Source organism: Apteryx rowi, unplaced genomic scaffold (assembly GCF_003343035.1).
Source record: "Apteryx rowi isolate R43461 unplaced genomic scaffold, aptRow1 scaffold_323, whole genome shotgun sequence".
Classification (NCBI taxonomy): Eukaryota; Metazoa; Chordata; class Aves; order Apterygiformes; family Apterygidae; genus Apteryx; species Apteryx rowi.
In genome coordinates, this window is record NW_020449675.1 from 677,520 (window position 1) to 696,423 (window position 18,904).

Below are 18,904 nucleotides of genomic sequence, written 5' to 3' on the forward strand. Positions count from 1 at the left end.
TGCCCCGGTCCGGCCGCTCGTGCGAGCTCCGCGCTCGGAGGCGAGGCGGCTCGGAGACTAACGCTCTCTGGTTTATCCGTGTAAGTCCGCCCTGRCAAGCCGCAAGGTAAGGGCGCCCGTGCGGGGATCCCGCTCAGCGGGAGCCGGGTAGGAGCAGCCCGGTCCTGCGGCAGCTTAGTCCCGAGTTAGTGTCGGCGCGAGGCAGGGGGGCGAGCCTCGGTGGCGCCCAGGAGACCGCCCTTGTGGACGTGGGGAGCGAAGTCAACGTGACGGCGGTGCTCTGCAGGCAGCAAAGGGAGCTCTGTGAGCTCGAAGGCTGTCAGCTTTGACAAGCTGATCTTGTAATCTGATGAGAATGTGAGACTGGCTTTGTGCAATCTCGGATCTGACACTCTTAATAATCTTCTTTATTGTTTTTTTCTTACAAGTAAGACTCGGACTCACTTCATAGCAAGTACAAGCACTTGCTGTCAGTATTCTGAGTGTCTGCATGAGTGCTGTTTCTCAATTGCTTTGCCTCTTTTGTAGTGCTGCATTTTAGAGATGACTACATGAAACTTAAATGGAATTTGGGGGAGGTGTGGCGCTTGTAAGGGTAGATGTGATATAATATTTTGTTTTAGTTAGTCAACTGCTGAAGTAGGCATAGAAACACTAGAAGAGTATGAAAGACTAGCTGGGCTCTCAAGTAGAGAACTGCTTAAATGAAGCATGTGACTCTAACTGCTGAAAACAGGTTCCAGTAGAACTGAGGCATCTCTGGATTCCTACTGATGAAACTTCACTTCACACATGACCCTTTGAGGACACAGGAGCAGTGATTATGTGGTGCTGCAGGCTCTTGCATGAGAGAGTTGGAAAGAAAAACATTTAGTAGCTTAACGGGAAGAAAACCCCAAATGCTCAGATGCGAGGCCATCTTCAGCTCTGCTGTGYGGCAGAAGAGTGAATGCTGCGACTATGCTGAGCATAGTCAGCATGTGATCCTGCATAGACTGGCATACAGTGCAGAAATAAGGGTGAGCTAATAGGCTTGTAATGCTAAAACCCATGAAGGTTGCTCGAGCCGTGTTCTTGACAATGCTCAAGGTGCTCCTAAAACTGACTGGGGGGTGGGAGCCATGACAACTTGGTTGCTGCTCTGTTAATTAACTTTGACTTTTCACTGTAAACTGTATAGCCTGTGAGCTCAAATACAGTGTGGACCTGGTCTCAGTTGACCTTTAACTTGTTGCTTCTGTACATGGCTGTTCACAGCTCTGACCTTGATTAGTTTCCAAACGCGTAAGGAAACTGGAGGGAAGAGAGTACACTAAGGTCCTATTTTAAGTTTATGTGGAACAACACACACTTTCTATTCTTAGCTTTTTGTGTGGTGGGTCTCCAAATATTTGAGCTGCCCTGCTTAGTGCAAACTAGGATTGATGTCATGCTATAAGTTAGGACTCCTGAGCCTACTCTAAAGGCAGGGCTGCAAAGCTTGGTTGAGACCAAAAAATAAAATCATACTTCTGATTCGTGTTGGGTTAATGTGCCCTGCTGTGAATGAACTCACTTAGAACATCCCATTTCTATTCACTGCTGCCTTGACTTTGAAGTTGGTTTTTTTGCTTGGGGGAGGGAGGGGGGCATGGCATGATGGTGGCTGAGCTTCAATTTAATGGGATGAGGTGGAGGAGCTGTGACTAAAAAGGCTGTAAACAGCTATGAGGCAGTATTGGTTTTAATGGCTCCTTGAAGTAAGGAGAGCAGGTAAAGCACTGTTCTGCACAGACTTGTAGGGTTAAGAAAAGTTATGCTTAGGCTCAATAACTCATTCTCAGTACTGAAATAATCTATCTCAAACTTCTCTTGAGTAAACTTGATATCTCAACAGTATGCCCAAATAGTTGAGTACTTTCCATGACAAAATCTGCCTTTAGAGGCAATCTTTCACCCTTAGCGTATACAGGTTAATTCAGACTACATTCATTTTAAGATAGAGCCTAAACAGCTTTAAAGGACCTGCACTGCCAGGCACTAATCTTTCCAGGTGGGGGAAGCAACATAAGCAAGCTAAAATGGGACTCCTGAAGAAGGATTTAAATTACTAGAGCTGTAAGGGAAAAGGTTAGCCTGATATATGGATATGAGCTTAGTAAAATCAAACATTTGTCTGGTTTCTCTGAGTAGAGTTGAGCTTAGATCACTTTGCTGTACTAGTGGAACAGATAATGGACTAGGCTCATGTCTGAAACGACTGTCTAGTAACAAATTCGTACTTTGTCTACTTGGCAAACTAAATCACTGTGAGAAGTGGGGAGGAAGTGGAATTGTCTCATCTTGGCAAAGCTGCCCTGCCTCTGAAGAGGGACCAGTTCTAGACTTTCTGCAGGCCATGCTAGTCATATCAACTCTTGTGATCCTAACTTTCCAGACTGCTGCATGTTTAGGTGATAGGTAGTTGTGATAGCTCCCTAAAAAGGGAGGGGAAAGAATGCCAAGTACTTTCAGACACAGGAAACGAAATGGGAACGCTTCTAATGAAGTGGGTGTAGCCTGAAGTCTTTTGGTCAGCATACTTAAGAGAGGGTAGAATGTAGAAATAGCAGAGTCAGCTGTTTTATTCCCTCGGGGTATGAAGTTTGAAGTAGTCTTATGCAAGTTCTGTTAAGTGTTTGGAGTAAAGCTATGAAAACATTCCAAGTGCTAGCCAGAAAAAAAAAGCCTTCCTGGCAATGACAATACCAGGGAAGAATAAAGTTGTGTCTAAATCCTAAAAGGAACACTCTTTCTTCCTCTGAAGCACAGGAACAAACTCCTGGAATAGTTCTACATGAACAGATAAGAAAATGCTGTTTTTCATGTTTGCTTTTATTCAGTAGTGTTCCAAATAAGGAACTGCTAGAGGCAGTAGATCTTTGTGCAGTCTGGAAAAGATATTATGAAGGTCACTGACTCTTTTGCAGTGAAGATTATAGTTTTCCGCTTTGTGCTGCTAATGATCTTGTCRTCTTGTTCACAAAACAGTGGATGTCATCTAAAGGTGTATGTTCCTGGACTCCTGGTTTAAAAATAGGCTGTCTGTCAAGGGTGTGGTAAGCAGTGGACAATACCAAAACCAGGAGATATAAACCTTTCCTACAGGATTAAAAATTTGACTCTTCTGTTCAATTTTTGGTTGTTCCAGACTGTACTTATGAATAACTTCCTCAAACTAGCCGTACCTCAACTCCTGTGAAAGAGGACTAAGCTCTTGCATTGTCAAGAAAAACTAAAAGGAGGTAAGATCCCCAAGAGAAGTTAATGTGGGGACAGGGGCTGTTTTGATACCTGGAATAGGTAGCTTTGCTCCATACAGCTAGTAAGAAGCTTATCTAAAATGAGGATGATGTAAAACAGATTCTGCAGAAGTTAATACTGTGTTTTATACTTTAATACTTGGTAGAAAGTTGCCACCTCTCACTTTTGCTCCTTTCACAGCACGCTTTGCAAGTGTGTTGTCCCTCTAGCTCCCCTAAATAAAGCTTGACCAAAGCAATCCTGAAAGCTTGCATTTGTGGATCTTCCATCACCATGGCTGTGTGCGAGTTCACTAGCTATCGTGTACACAGAGCTGCTGGGTTAAGTGGCACTGGTTAGAATGTGTGTTCTAATATTATCCCTGTCACTTTCCTGATGTACAAGGAACAGGCAGAAGCACAATACCTCAGCCTGCTCTAATTGCATGTTTCTCGGTTCAGTCTATGGTGATCTAATAGGGCATTAACTGCAGTTTTGAAAGCAATTAGTCATGCTGTTCTGCAGAACTAATACCCCCCCTGGATTAGGCATGGAACTTCCTTGTAATGCTAGTGTGACCAAAATGATAGTAACTTTTGTTGCTGATGCTTACTCAACTGTTGAAATATAAAAACCCATAGCTGCAAGGTAGCCTCAGTAAGCGTAACATCTCACTTTATGAGACATTGTCAAGAACTTCTGGTGACTGCTTAAACCTAGGAAATCTTTTTGATGAAGGGGATGTGTATAGGGTTGAGCTGGCTAGAAGAAGGCTTCAGAGAATGCAGGTATGTCTATGAGCACTCCAGAGCCGTATTATACTTGTGCTATGGAAAGTGTCTGTGTGACAGTGCTGAGGATCAGTAATGGAAAGATTAAGGGTTGGTATTTTTCTGCTGTTGCACTAGGCTGGTGGAATAGCTTCCTGCATCTGGTTGGAGATATTAAAACTCGCATTTAAGTGTTTGAGATGGAATTCTCCAGTGAGTTTAAACTGAATTTGGGTTTGCTCACACTACTTTCCTTTGTCTCTTCAGTGTGTTTAATATATTCTGCACAGGGAACTGTTGATGTGTGTATGTGGCTCAGGGTTGTCTGAGGCTTGCAAAAAATCTGATCAAGATCTGAGATGCTGACTGATTGCTGTTAGCGGACAGAGGTTATGAAAGTGACTTGGATGAAGAATAAGGACAGCTCATCCTAGAAATCCTTATTATAAGAGGAAAATGAAAGGCTGGAGTGTGAGTCTCACTGACTACTTCAGTTTTAGGTGCACAGTCAGCTTGATAGTTTCCTTTGACCAAAATACTGTGCTTCTTGACTCAGTCATGCAGGCTGTGATACTTGCCTTCTCCTCTGAAGAGGGCTGAGTTGGATCAACTTTATAGGATCCATGGGAGATCTTGGCTTCATAGCCCTCACTTTAACTAGGCAAGTTAGCTCCCTAATAAAGTGGATGCCATCTAGCAAACTAGATTCAGTGTTGAAACTGGACAGTAGCTTTCTGTATGTAACAATGGTCTGAATTTTGGACAATCTTGATGTACAGTACTGAGTGTTCAGGTCAGATGTTCAGTTTAACTACTTGTATTCAGTACTGAGCAGTATCCTTTCATAGGTCCTCATACATACTGCCCTAATTTCACTTATGGTAGTCTAATAACCACAGCAGTACTTCTGAAATTGCTATCTGGGCTTATTTAGGTCTGTGAATCTACATTTTTAAAGCTGTAGCATAGCTCCTCACAACTGTGCAGTGATTAGTTCCCAGTTTGGGGCTGTTGCTGATGTTCCGGGTTACAGCCCTACTGATCAAAAGAGCAAGTGTCCTCTGTTTGTGGAGGGAAGTGCATGTTGTCTAAAGAAAGATGAAGTATTAAAACTGATCAAACTCCCTCTGATTGAAGAACTCAGAGGTATATACTTACCTGTATGTTTCCTGGTTCCTCTCATCTGTAAGGGCTGGGTTTATTAGTACTTTCTGTGCTGACTCTACTGCAGTAAGACTTTTTTTGAGGTGTTTGCTTTTCATCCAAAAGTAGTAATGTGTTGGAGAATCAGGTTAAGTACTAAATGCTATGCTAATCTAGGCTACTGGAGTCTCTGTGTTGGTTCTAGTAGCTCCCAAACTTGCTGCTGGTCCTGCTTGTGGAAGTTGCTTGTGGATCTGGCTCTTAAAGCTGACTCCTCAGTTGTGGCTGGGAACAAGGTAGTGCAAGCTGCCTGCTAACAGTGTGGCTAGCTGCCCATTCGATGTTAGGTGAAGCAAAACCGCTCATAACTTCAGGGCTYGCTTTGCCAAGGAATTCATGTAACACTGTCAGCTATTTAACAAGATAAATATTTCACTGGGGCTTTTGTCTTGAGTATTTTGACTCTAAGCCAGCAAATCCCCAATGAAATGTGATTTCTTGCATAGCTGAGAGCAGAAGCAGTCTTCTTGGGTAACTAGATTCTTCAGAATTGAGTTTCTAAATGCTGCCAGCTTTCAGAGCAGTTTTCACTACTGAGTGAACACAGGGCAAAAATATCAGATTCAAGTCTATAATGACATCTTAAAACAGTAGCTTGCCTGTGGTAGGGGGTTCTGTGAAGCAATTGGTCTCATACAAATGTTAACATGGGAATCGGATAGCAATTGCCCTGTGGAGATCAGACTACTTGTACTGGGCCTGATGAGTTTAACTCCTACATGCTAATCTCTGAAGAATCCCAACAGCTTTGGAAAACTGCCTTGATTTTGTATAGACTGGGAATGCCACAGTGCTTGCGTGCCCTTTCTCATTTGGGGTACTCAAATTCTTGAATTAAACGTTCATGGAAGTTTAGAAGCCTCTACGACAAATCTTGGCAGACAGGTGAGGCACTGAGCGGCCTAAATCGCAGGAATGATAGGCCTAGAACTCTAGGTTGTGGACAGCAACAGGTATTGAAACCTGTCCTTAATCTCAACATAAACAGGTACAAGACTGTTTCAAGAGTTCACGATTCCTATACTTTTGCTCTTGTATATGATGCTCAGCTCTTGCATGCGCTTCAGTAAGCAGGGAAGCTCACAGGGCAAGCAAATAAAACAGCACAAGCCTTTTAATTGATCTTGTGATGTTACAAGCTAGTAGGAAAACTAACACATTAATCTTGATTACATGATTACCCTATCTTACCCTTCCTTCTGTCATGGTCTTGACTTGCTTCTTGAATTAATAGTATTGACAAGCTGCAACTTCAGCTTATTTGATTTGTCTGTGCAGTATTGCTGTAGTTAGTCTGATCTGACCATCCAGTGGTTTGAGTGTCATTGCCACCGTTTTGCATGAGAATCGGAAGGGGGTGGATGCTAAGCTGACTATTTGCTGGAAGAGCGGATGAACAATCTCTGAGTATTAGCAATGTATTCATTCAAGCATGAAGCCTTTGCTGTTACTCCAGCTGGTATTCGCTGACTGCTGTGGACAGATCCAGTCTTTGCTTAGTTTAGTTGGCTATTACTTCTGTGTTTAGCAGAATTGAGTTCTGTTTTAAATATCTGCATGGGATTGCTGCTGATGCAGAGTTTCCATGAACTGTAGTTCTGTTTCTGATAGCAATGTAGAAATCCTCAAAGATGTTGGCATTAGCAAAAAAGTGCTACATTTGATCATCCTGCAATGGGGAGCTCTTGCTGTCTACAGCTTTAGTAGTAGCCTCTCACTTCAATTACTTAAAATCTTCATGTGGGCATAAGCAGAAGTCCTAAACTGTTCAGGCTGACTGCAATACTCATTCTTAGCCTGAGACCTTCAGTGGGATGGCTGCAGTTAAGGTCACTTGAACTGTGTAAACTTCACCCAAACATCCTAATGATCTAGCAGCTTTTCAAGTGGGCATGAAGCCATGCAATCCTGCAGCCAAGCTTCAAACAGTCTTTAGATGATGACCAGGTTCTCCATAATTAAGTGGTTGCAGGCTCTAAATACTTGACTGTTTGCTCTGGTCAGTAGCTCTCCGTGACAAGTTGAACATACAGACATACTTGCTCAACTCTGAATTCATGTAGCACAACCAGATGGCAAAATGAACTGAGGTCTGAAATATAGGTCACATGAAGACTTGAGGGTGTCAACAGGCTGATTTCCTTGTTTTGCTCTGGGAATCACCCCTATCATATTTCGGGAGGTCATAACTCAGTTGAGGCATGATTCATCTGGCGTTTAATGTGCAGCATGTTAGTCTGAAAGAACAGCACAGAGCTTGCATATTGCTGATAGACTGCCCTGATTAAATGAATACAAGGTTAAACAAGCAGAAGCTGTTACCTTGAGACCTTGGGTTGGAGGAGAAACTCTAAGAAGTGGAAGCTTTCCCAGGCTGGTACAGATGCAGAGCTTCTGATGTGCATCTTGGACCAAGCTATGCCTGGCCAGAACTACGAAATACTGCTTCCTCACTGTCTAGCAAAACAAGTTGCTAACTTGCTTCCTATCAAGCTTTCTCATTCTGTCAAACCAGCATTTGTCCTTTCTAGGAAGAGGAGGTGGGGTCCTGACATTGTTACTAGCCTTTGCAAGAGCTCGGCTCTGTACTACTTGGTACTGGCTCTTGTGTAGTGTTCTCCAGCAGCTCAGATCTCAGCTGCACTTGGTGCTTTGATAATTTCTCTTATGATGGGCTGGGCTTTCTAGCAGCTGTGGGTTAGAGCTTTCACCAGCTGTTAATGCTGCAGCAGGAATAGCTTCAGTGTTTCAGAGGTGCTATTGGCTAGCCTGGTTCATCGGGAGCTGTGTTCTTCTCTGTTCCTAATGAACTGCCATATGCTTAATGACCCCATCGGGTATGGTAATCCTTTTATAGCAGAGCGTAATAGTGCTTCTCAGACAAATGAGATAATAAAAAGCAACAGTTTACAAAAGCAAATGTATTAATGGTCTATCACAGCATCTTGTACAGATGGACTTAAAAGGTATTTGGAATAAGCCATGACTTCACTTTAGAGCTTAAGGCTTTTCTTAAGCTGTAGGTAGATCTGTCACTACGTCTAGCTTTCTAGTCATTCAATGAACATTGGGTGACAAATTATCCAGTCCTGCCCTCTCTAGGCTCTATTATACAGTATTGCTGGTAACAGAGCGTGCTCAGTCATAGTTTTGATTTAGTCCCAGTTTAACTGTTCTCTGGTAAATATCTTTATTAAGGCAGGCCTAAGCCTTGTTCAGAGGACACACTGCCCCAGCTCAGATGTTAAGACCCAGTTTAACTTGCTTTAACCTTCCTATTCATAGGAATCTGGTGTGTGGCTGGGTGAATGCTGAATGAGATGGCTATATCCCAACTCTGACTTATAACAGGCTTAAAGTTTTGTCTTTCTCATCAGCTTTTTCAATGCTTCAGACCAGTGTTTCCTTCCAGGAAAGTATCCTTCTGGGCATGCTCAGAACTCAGTGCAAGAAGAAATCGGCTTTTGGGGGCTTTTTGCAGTCTTTGTCAAGAAGTTCCTTTATGAGAGTTAAAGGAAAGTGGTCGTACAGAGCAGAAGTGATGAGTTGTGGCATTTTATCATTAACAGGAGGTAGGAGTTGTGATAAGGACAAGAAATATGCCTAAATCCCTGCAACTCTGAACTGAGAAAATATTCTTCAGCTGCATGTGGATAATTCATAGTAATTGAGTTAATTGATTAGGGAAGCACTGAGGCTTCATTTGTGGCTAAGCTATGGATGTAAAATGGCTTGTTTTACTCCTACTGTGGTGCTTTGTGCTTCTGCACAGCTCTAAAGACTTGCTGCTGTTGGGCTGCATGTTTTAGGAGTGCTGGGAAGTGGGATGGCAGTTTTGATTGCTGGTGATGCTTCCCGTTTGCTCTGTTCAGTGTACCTGGGTTTGAGACTTGCTCTTCATAGTGAAGAAGCAGGCCAGTAACCTGACAGCCAGGGATGACGTGCAATAAGTACAAATGAGGCAGCTTGAATAAGATGTAGGGCAGCATCTAATGCATGCTGCTTCTGGCATGAGCTAAAGCCCTCCAGACCTCCGTTTGGTGCAGTTTGGTTTGCAGCAGTAATGGAGAGTGGCTTCTTTCCAGTCTGTGAACATGCAGCAAATCTGTTAGAGAAAAGATCTTAATTTCCCTATGACATGCTTCTTGCACAGCAATTCAAATGTCATCTTAAGGACTGCTTTTAGATGCRAAGCTTAATGGCTTGGTTTAAGGACCTTTAAGCTAACAGATTGAATATAGAAACTCCCTTTGTCTGAATGTCTTGTGGAGAACTGTCACAGTACTGCATTTCATAAATGGCTTCTATAGGGTACTTAAGGCCTCATGAGCATCTCTGTGTTGCATTGATAATCTGAAGTTATCTGGTGAATCTAGAAGAGGAACAAGTTGAAGTCACGAAGATCAACTTCTATAGCCTCCATGGCCTGAGTAATTGCTCTTTTATTAAAGGTCTAATGACACTGGCTGGTGTGTTAGCTGTTTTTACTTGACTTGCCCTAATGAGGTGTCTACAATATTTGCATGTAGTGGAAGTGCTAGAGGGCCCTGGGTGGGGAGAAAAGCTTGTACTATTAATATCCCTCCTTTGAGGACAGTTGGACAATTTAAGATGTTACTGAAGGAGCTGCTGACCAGCCCAAACCTGTTAATGCTATGGTGCTTGCAACTGATGGCAAGAACTTCTCACAGCGGGAAGGAATTGGCACCTACCTGCACCAATGATGGTATCAGATCAAAACAACTGACTTGTGCTGGTCCATGAGCATGTTGCTAACTGCGACCTCCTTTTCCAGTTGGAACCTGCCTTCAGGTGAATCTGAGTTYGGAGTCTGCAGCATCCTTACGCTCTTGGCACTCCTGCGCTTCGCCCACAATGGCAGGTCGAGGTGGAGCTGCTCGACCGAATGGACCAGCTGCTGGAAACAAAATCTGCCAGTTTAAACTTGTTCTGTTGGGTGAGTCAGCGGTGGGGAAGTCCAGCCTTGTTCTGCGCTTTGTGAAGGGACAGTTCCATGAGTACCAGGAGAGCACAATTGGAGGTGAGTGTCAAGTCCAAATGCCTAAGTGTGAAAGGTGCTGGCCTCAGTAATGCGGTCCAGGGGTATCGGAGGTTATTAATGACTCTTTCAGTCTGGTCTGAAATTCTAGCTACAAATAGTCAAACAGCTAGTGCTTTAATTCTTTGTTTATAATTTGCTTGTTAGTGTGAAAATCGGTGCACTAGAGGATAGTGCTATGGCAACCATAAGTGCTCTGCCTCTAAGGCTCCTTCACTTCCAGTCCTTGAATTTCTGCTTCCAATTAGAACCAAGGCCTTCAACTCAGTTTATATCCCTTAATTGTGCTTTCAGATCAGGACCTGAGATTTCAGGGTTGTTTTTAGCCTGATACTGTAAACTACTTCCACAGTTCTTTCAGGTCCTGTATTTCTTAACTTTAAATCATTAGCACAGTGTTGTTACCAATCAAAGGTCTGTCAGCACCCTCATCTCCTGACAGTAAGAAGTGAGTGCTGAGAAAAAGCTTGTTTTACCCCTATAGTAACCCATGTAGGAATTAAATATAGCTCTAAGTATAGCTCATGGGCAAGCAGGGTTCAGTGCTCTTTTGCAGAGGATCATGTGGACACTCTGCTGTCCTACTTCATTCTGTATCTAGGGCTGGTTGCGCTCATTCTAGTTGCAACCCATGGTATTATATACTTACAGGAACAAGAAAATAACCAGTTACTAAATCAGTGTAATGTAACTAGACTGACTTCAGTGCTGTGAGATAGTCCTCAAAGCTAGTCCTGGAGATGTTGCACCTGCACTGTATAATCTTTGAAGGGTAGTTATTGGGGAGGGAGATGGCTCCATAGCAACACCACTGCCTAAATGGTTCTCTGTACTGGGCTGCCAGAGCYGTCCTGGTGGTGGTTTGGTGCTTGGTGACTATGTGGATCCTGTGTGCAAGTAGCTTGACGCAGCAGAGCTCTAACTTCCACAGCAACTGGCACTGCCCTGGCCTCTGTTTGAGCTTTCTGCTGGCTCCTAAAGCAAAAGCAGAACTACTCCAAGCTGCTGGCTCTGCCTGCAGGGGCTCTCCAGCCGGAGGTAAGGCAAACGCACACCTTCTCTTTCAGCTGCTTTCCTAACGCAGACAGTCTGTCTGGATGACACAACAGTGAAGTTTGAAATATGGGATACAGCAGGACAAGAGCGGTATCACAGCCTGGCACCAATGTATTACAGAGGTGCCCAGGCAGCCATTGTTGTCTACGACATCACTAACACAGTGAGTACTGCACAGGGCTGTGAGCGGTTGTTGGGAAGGAGGCGTTTGCCCAYGTAGCTGACACTTCTGAATTCTCTGGGAGAGTGTCTGGGTTTGGTGTCCCTGCAGATGCCAGCAGATCTTGCCACCTGCAGGTACTGAGTTTCTTGAAGACTGCTAATGGCCTCTTCCTCAGCTCTGACCAAGGCTGTCTAAGCTGATAAAGGATCCTGCTGCAAAGTGCTGTAGAGGCAAAACACTTCTTCCAGGAAAGACTTGTTCTAATCATATCTTCGCTGTGGATTAACAAAAGGCTGCCCTTCCTGACTGCTACCTCCTGTTTGTTTCCAGGACACATTTGTACGAGCCAAGAACTGGGTGAAAGAGTTGCAGAGGCAGGCTAGCCCCAATATTGTAATTGCACTAGCAGGCAACAAGGCAGATCTTGCTACCAAGAGAGCTGTGGACTTTCAGGTAAGCTGGAACCCAGATCAATTGCTGCCTGAATAAGTCAGGAAAGCAGGTTTTTTGCTGAAGCGGGAGAGATGATAGCTATGTTAGAAATACTTTGAGGAAAAGTGTGGTGGTCAAGATTCATGCTAGACTGAGGACCCCAGAAGGAGACTCAAAGGAAATTGTAGCCTGCCTCTCCTTTTGCAGCCCCTGTAGCTGCTCTTGATAACAATTCTTTACATGATGTATGTGGAGGAAAAGGCCCTTAGAGCACAAGCTTCCTTTTTCAGCCTCTGCTACTGTCTTACTTGTATAGTCTACCTCCAGTAAGGTATGAAATGGCATCCTTTAGATACAAGATATCTGAAGATTCCCAGCTTGGTCTCTAGTTTTTACAGCTCTTACCTTAAGTTSCTTAAGGCAGACACTTAAGGAGACGCTCTTATCTCAGACCTCTGCACAGAACTGTTTGTGGTGGATTCATAGTGTGTATTACACTCCTAGCTAACCAAAGTACAAGGTGTTATGCTTGAGAAATACCCTGTGTCTACATTTGGGTCAAGTGGCTTACAAACAGTCAGTGCTGTTATACCCCGGCTTGCACGGCTGGTGTCCCAGCCTCCAGTGTTCAGTGGTGCTTATCTTCCAGCTGTCAGGGCTGAGCAGAGTTCAGGGAATTGGGGTGGGAATCTGGCCTGCGGTGGGGCAGACAGTTTCTTTACTGTTTTGTCTGCCAATAAGTGAAGCTTGTGAAGCCTGCTTGGCCCTCCTGCTAGCAGAATGCTGTTACCACTCTGATTGTTTCTAGGATGCACAAACATATGCAGATGACAACAGCTTGCTGTTCATGGAGACATCAGCAAAGACAGCAATGAATGTGAATGAAATCTTCATGGCAATAGGTAACAGCTTGTGTGAAGAAGAATGTCTGGAGTAACTCTGAGCAGCAGCAGTGCATCCCACTGAAAACCATGGGAATTGCCATGTCAGCCAGGTTCTAGAGGCTCTTCCTGGAGCAGATGACCAAATTGCTATCCTGTTGTGAACAGTCAGTCACCCAGACAGTCGCTGACTGCCTGGGGCTTTTGCCCTGCGAACCCATTCCCTCTCTTCCCTTATCTGGGATGAGTAAGGAAGGAGCAGAATTCATGACAGCCAAAGCTGGAGTATGTTTCTTTACTATACTTGTGCTGCTAGCAGCACCTGATCCCAAACCCCTTAAGAGATGAGGGCTTGGACCAAAGCAGGGCTGAGCCCAGCTTGATCTGGAAGCAATAGGGAGGAGGTTGACCTTTTTAGAGAAGCCTACTAATGTGTTGTTTCTTTCTAGCCAAGAAACTGCCAAAAAATGAACCCCAGAACGCTCCTGGTGGTCCAGGTAGAAATCGGGTTGTTGACCTTCAAGAAAGCAGTCAGCCTAGTAGGAGCCAGTGCTGCAGCAATTGAGCAACTGTTCCCACCTGACCGAAGCCCTTTCGAATGACGTGACTGGAATCCACTCTAACCAATCGCACTTACAGTAGAGCAGCTGCTGCCAGTGGCTGCTGTGATTTCTCCATCCCTTTCTGATCATAGGCTGGAGGGAGCTCTTCCACCTGCACCTTTCTGTACAAATACTAATTCAATTCTAAGTCTTAAGTCACTTTTTTAATATATGAACTTCTGCTCTTCCCTCTTCCTGGTGGTGGTGGATGCATGACCTGGTGTCTGCCTAGCCAACTCATCCCTTCCTGTGGGTGAGGGCCAGCAGCACGCAGGTCCCACAGTACTGTAGTTCACTATTGGAAACAAAGGGATATCGAGACTAGACAGAACCTTGTTTAAAATCATCCACATGTAAAAGCTAAGGCTAATACCAGTACAATATGCCTAGGAAAACCACTAAACTGTAGCATTATAGTGACAAACTCCTGGCTTTTTAGCCACTTATTGACCAAATCAATTATGAGTATTTTGGGGTGGGGCAGAGGGAAGCAAAACTGGTTTCTTCTGTATTTTGTATTGTATGTTTCTTCATGTAACCAATCAGTATCTTGTCAATATAGTACATACAACTAGCTGCCTATTGTCTTTATTTGTGTTGGACTCTAGCATGCCAACTTTTTTCCATCTCCAGTTCTGTCATAATGCACTAATCCTGTTGCAACTTTTGCAAAGATCTTGTATAGAAAATTGTCCTTTTTTGATGGTTGTGATGCCACTAATGTTGTTAACCCTACTCTAGTGCAAATACACATGGTTTACTGATGTACAGAGGTGGGGTGGGGGAACCTTGAATAACTTGTCTGTGGAAACAATATGTATTACAAAAGCCTGTAATTCCACGAAGTATGAAGGGAGGTATTAAAATGATTTCTGTTGCCAGACTCTAACTGATGTTGGCTGCTGCCTAGTGCCTAATGCAATGTCTTATGCATACTGGTATTTAAGAGGAACTGTCAACCTAGTCTTCATCACAAACTTCAGTTTTGTGTGATTAAAATTTTTTATAAATCTACCATGATCAGCAATGTTCATGTTTCTTAAAATGAGTTGACCCCACAATGGGACTGGATCAGAACCTAACACATGCTGGAGGATAATATGGGCTAGTTGTCTTGTGGTATGTGCAATACCCAGCTCTTCTGTAGCTTTCCTAGAGCACAGCTCTGTGCAAGAGACACTTGGCCTTCCTTCCCCAGGCAGCGAGAAACATGGGCATGTGGCTTTCCCACTCAGCGTCTGGAGTGTCTGGGCTGCGCCAACTGCTCCTGCAGCAACCATTTTGCTAGGAGGTAAGAGGAGTGTGCTCAGCTCCTGCAGAGTGGTATTGGCAGCTACAGGAGGTTCAATATGTTTGTGGTCCTCTGGGCAGCAGCATATAAGGAAGTCCAAGGTGAAGGGGTGGGAACTGTTCATAGCCTAGTACTGTTAGGGAAACTGTCCCTAGCTAAAGTGGGGAAGAGGCAGAGGAGGGAGGGCGGTATGCAGAGGGACTCAGCTTGACAGCTGCACAATAATGTGCTCAAATATTAATGTCCCTGGAGAATGATTGCCTTGAAAGGCATTTCTATCCTGTTACTGCTGCATGAACTTCAAGATCTCTAGACCCATGGGTGACTGGAGTCAATGTGGAAAATGAAGCAACCACTTACAGCTCTACTAATACCAAATGCACTGCTTGGCCAGCTGGGCAGGTGCCATATGTGCTTGGAGAAGCATGAGGACTTCTATGCCCTGGTACTTGAACCTGCTATCTCTCCTTGGGCRCGTGCTTGCTGCTGTCAACTCTGTGTTCACACAGCAGAAGCTCTGCTAGAGGCACGGCTGCAGTCAACCATATGACCATCTCTGGGTTGGACTTGCCCTTGGTTTGCGGTGTTGGAGGCTGTGAAAGCTCGGCTGGGTAGCTGCAAATAAAATCTTTGTGAAATGCCATGACTTGTGAGCTTTATCCTGTGTCTGAGGTGTTGGTGCCTTTTGCCTCATGCTGGCCTTGCTTAAAATCTCCTTGTTTGCCAGACTGCAGCCCCTTTCCTGTGGACTTGAGAAGGGTCTCGAGCAAAGCTGTGGCCTGTGTCCCTGTTGTGTGGCAGGGGCACAGGCTGTCTGCAGCGTATGGGCTCCAGCAACCTTGAATGGGCTTCRTCTCCCCTGGCACCTTGGGTGCAGCTTGTTTCCGTCCCCTGCAGCAGAGCCTGGCTGGTCATCTGCTAGAGGAGTTCTGTACATCCATGGAGCGTCTGAGATGCAGCTGAGTGAGAGCAGGACCTGTTTGGGAAGGGCTGCTGCAATCCCCACTTGGAAAAATCATGTCAAGACTAAACAAGGTGCTGTTGCCATCTGCTGGCTTGTAATTGCATTCCTATTTGACAGCTTAATTCCTGGCTCCTTGGATAACTCTGGGTCTCCATCTCTGTAAAGGAGTCTGTGATGCCATGAGGGGTGTCTGGATGTGCTGTCAAGCTGCAGTGGACTCTGTATCAGGGGCTGGTTGAGTGCTGCTGTTGCTTGTTGCAGCTGCGCAGCGGTGCTCTGCAGAGCCTCCTCGCTGCCCAGGCCTCGTGGACGGGCTCTCTGAGCTTGGAGCAGCTTTGGTATGAACAGATGGGCCTGCCCTGCATAGCTGCTGCTTGCCTGGGCCTGACCTCTGGGTGTTTGCGGCGGTTAACAGYACTGCCAGGTGACAGACGTCAGCCTCATAAGATGGGTGGTGCCTTGTTCCAGTGGGATCTTGGCTGGCTGTAGCAGCTTCCTTCCAAGCTGCTTGTGGAGAAGCACAGCTGTAAAGGGGACAACCTATGGCCCAACCAGGGCCCCCAGCATGGCGCTCTTCCCAGTCGCTGGCATCTGCCAGGGCACGAGGGGCTGAATCTGTAAGGAGCTCGCCGTGGAGCTGGTGCGGATGCCGGTAGCAGCATGGGGGAGGAAAGGCTGCTGCAGGGCTGGCAGTCTGCCTGCCCCATGGCAGAGATGCCTCTGCTCTGGCACAGGTAAGCGGTGGCTGCCCCTTTCCACTCTGGGAGCATCCTATCTTTAACCCCACCCCGCATTTCCTCAGCACCGGAGCAGCACTGTGCTCACATCCCTTCCCYGCTCTGGGTCTGCCTCTTGGCCCCATTTTACCCTGCCCTGAGGCACCCAGAGCCCAGAGAGGTTCTTCCCTTTCTCTGGGCACCTGGGTCCTGCCCCCAGCCCCCCATCAATCACACCCAGGAGAGCACAAGCAGGTTCTAGTCAAAAGCATTTTTATTGGATACAAAACCAAGCACGTTCCAGTATAGTGAAAAAAACAAAGGCAATGCTGACGGTGCTTGTCTGGGCTAAAACCCAAGACTTGCTGCCATCTCTTCTGGTCCTGGCATGGGGCATTGGTTCCCTTCCCATTACTCCTTGGCTCCTCCGATGGCTCCGTCCTGCACGGCTGGTCCAGGCTGCAGTGCTGCACGGCTGACCTCGATGGGCACGTTCCTCTCCGGGGCGGCYGGCAGGGCCCGTCTGGGGGCCTCGATGCGCAGCTGCCCGTCGCTGGACAGGGAGCAGCTCAGCGCCTCGGCGTCCACCTCCTCGGGCACGTCCCACTCCCGCTTCAGCACCTCGTACTTGTAGGAGAAGGAGCCCTTCTCGTCAGTGGTCTGCGTYTCCTTCTGCCCCACCAGCATCACCTTCCTGCCCACCAACTTCACCGACAGCTGCTTGGGGGCGAAGTCCTTGACGTCCTGGCACACGGAGAAGCCATCACCGGAGGCCAGGGTCATGGTTGTGCTGGAGCCCTCGGCACAGTCCCCAGCAAAGTTTCCTTGGCTGCTGAGCTGCCCGAAGTTGTTCATGTATTCCCGAGCCTTCTCCATCTCCTGCTGCAGTTCGGTGAAGATTGCTTCTGGATTTGGCCAGAGGGTCCTCATCGTGCCCAGACGGGTGGCCAGGGAGCTGGAGGCGAACGGCATAAAATGCATTGGGCAAAGCATCTCTGCTTCTTCGGTATCTGCTGCTGGCTCTGAGGCTGTGTCCTCTCCAGTGAGCTGGGAGCTTTCTGCCTACCTGCCGAGAGCCTGCAGTTTTTATACCCTTTCCTGTGGAGGTGTGGCCTCGTCCTGCACACCCACGTCATCCCGGAGAGAAGGGAAGAGCTCATTCCAGCTTCTTCCAGCTCGTTCTTCTTACTCATCTCCTAGGAGAGGCACCTCTTACATTGTGTCCAACATACCTTCACCCTTAGTCTTGCAGCTCTGCTCTCCTGGCTTATAATTAGCAGCATCACCTCAGCCTCCAAATGGGACGCCTGAGCCACCCTTGCCAAAAATCTGCGTCCTTTCCCAGGCAGAGAGCGGGGCTGGGCTCTTCCCACCTCGGCCTTGCGCCTTCCCCTCTCCCCCTCTGCGCCCCATTCCCCCTCCTCTGCCCCCGGGTGGGCTGGGGACCCCCGCACCCCGCATTACAGGGGGCGGCYGCGGTGCGCCGCAGCCCACCCTCCGCACCGCCGGGGTCTGCCCACGCGCGGCCGTGCCAGACACGGGGGAAGCCCCGCGAGACCCTCCCCACGCAGGTGCCCAGACGCCGTGTTTAGGGGCGGGTAAACGCTGGCAGGCGTCCCAAGAGGCAGCGTGCGCGGGTGCCGCAGCTGCAGAAAAGCCCAGAAAGTGCTAGACGCTTCTGGCACTCGGTGGCTTATTAACACGTTGCTTTAGGGGTGGGTCCCCTTCTGCGCTCGCTGAAGCAACGCGCCCGGCGGCGCTGGTGCGGTGGCCAAGGGCCGTGCCCGGGTCCCCTCCCCTGCCCCAGTTCCCCCGCACGCTGCTGCATCACGGTGGCGCTGCAGAAACCCGAGCTGTGACTTCAGCTCCCTATTTGCAGCGGGTGACTTGTCCCCAGAAGCCGGCGCTGCTATTTCGGCCGGCGGGATAATCAGCCTCTCAAAAATAGAGCGTTCTGGAAGCGGCACGCCCCCGGGGGAAAGGGGTTTAAAAGGTGCCGCTCGCCGGCCGCAGCCCAGCACGGCTCGCAGCCCCGCGCAGAGCCAGCAGCGGAGATGCTGTGCCGCCTGCACTTCATGCCGCCCGCCTCCGGCGCGCTCTTCCCGTGGCTGGGCCCCGTGCGCACCCTGTGGCCGCACCCCGGCACCCTCTTCGCCGAGCTGGAGCGGGAGCTGCGGCAGGAGATGGAGCGGGCGCGGGAGTTCATGAGCAGCTTTGAGCAGCTCCTCAGCAGCAGCGGCAGCAGCAGCGCCGGCCGCCTCAGCATCGCCGCGGACCGCGCACCGGCCTCCAGCTCCGGCGACGGCTTCTCCGTGTGCCAGGACGTCAAGGACTTCGCCCCCGAGCAGCTGTCGGTGAAGGTGGTGGGCAGGAAGGTGGTGCTGGTGGGGCAGAAGGAGACGCAGAGCGCCGACGAGAAGGGCTCCTTCTCCTACAAGTACGAGGTGCTGAAGCGGGAGTGGGACGTGCCCGAGGAGGTGGACGCCGAGGCGCTGAGCTGCTCCCT

General features: G+C 47.5%; 4 protein-coding genes across 7 annotated transcripts in view; 3 read left to right on the forward strand and 1 right to left on the reverse strand.

The window, feature by feature from the left end:
- The window catches only part of KCNH4 (potassium voltage-gated channel subfamily H member 4), a 19,444-nt gene extending 10,697 nt beyond the window's left edge, over positions 1-8,747 (forward strand). The window contains exon 16 of the mRNA XM_026071197.1: positions 8,612-8,747. Within this exon, the coding sequence (XP_025926982.1) occupies positions 8,612-8,747 (136 nt within the window). The remainder of the gene's footprint in view (positions 1-8,611) is intronic.
- Positions 1-14,442, forward strand: part of RAB5C (RAB5C, member RAS oncogene family) — a 14,889-nt gene extending 447 nt beyond the window's left edge. The window contains exons 1-8 of one of the 4 annotated variants that reach the window (XM_026071231.1): positions 22-106; positions 737-1,019; positions 3,170-3,263; positions 10,030-10,275; positions 11,361-11,512; positions 11,843-11,965; positions 12,753-12,846; positions 13,275-14,442. In XM_026071231.1, the coding sequence (XP_025927016.1) occupies positions 10,110-10,275; positions 11,361-11,512; positions 11,843-11,965; positions 12,753-12,846; positions 13,275-13,390 (651 nt within the window). In that variant the 5' untranslated portion in view covers positions 22-106; positions 737-1,019; positions 3,170-3,263; positions 10,030-10,109 and the 3' untranslated portion in view covers positions 13,391-14,442. Of the gene's footprint in view, positions 1-10; positions 107-736; positions 1,020-3,169; positions 3,264-10,029; positions 10,276-11,360; positions 11,513-11,842; positions 11,966-12,752; positions 12,847-13,274 lie in introns of those variants that run through there. The other 3 variants (XM_026071232.1, XM_026071233.1, XM_026071230.1) reach the window with 3 other exon arrangements.
- A 2,274-nt stretch (positions 14,443-16,716) lies between these two features.
- On the reverse strand, positions 16,717-17,783 carry LOC112968728 (heat shock protein beta-11-like). Its single transcript, XM_026071235.1, has one exon. It carries the CDS (start codon positions 17,389-17,391, stop codon positions 16,810-16,812), a length of 582 nt encoding a protein of 193 aa, XP_025927020.1. The 5' UTR covers positions 17,392-17,783; the 3' UTR covers positions 16,717-16,809.
- A 42-nt stretch (positions 17,784-17,825) lies between these two features.
- LOC112968706 (heat shock protein beta-11-like) lies at positions 17,826-18,902 on the forward strand (the record flags this gene model as incomplete). Its single annotated transcript, XM_026071198.1, has 1 exon — positions 17,826-18,902. A coding segment is annotated over exon 1 (450 nt), but the record flags the coding sequence as incomplete, so codon positions are not given.
- Between the last annotated feature and the right edge of the window lie 2 nt (positions 18,903-18,904).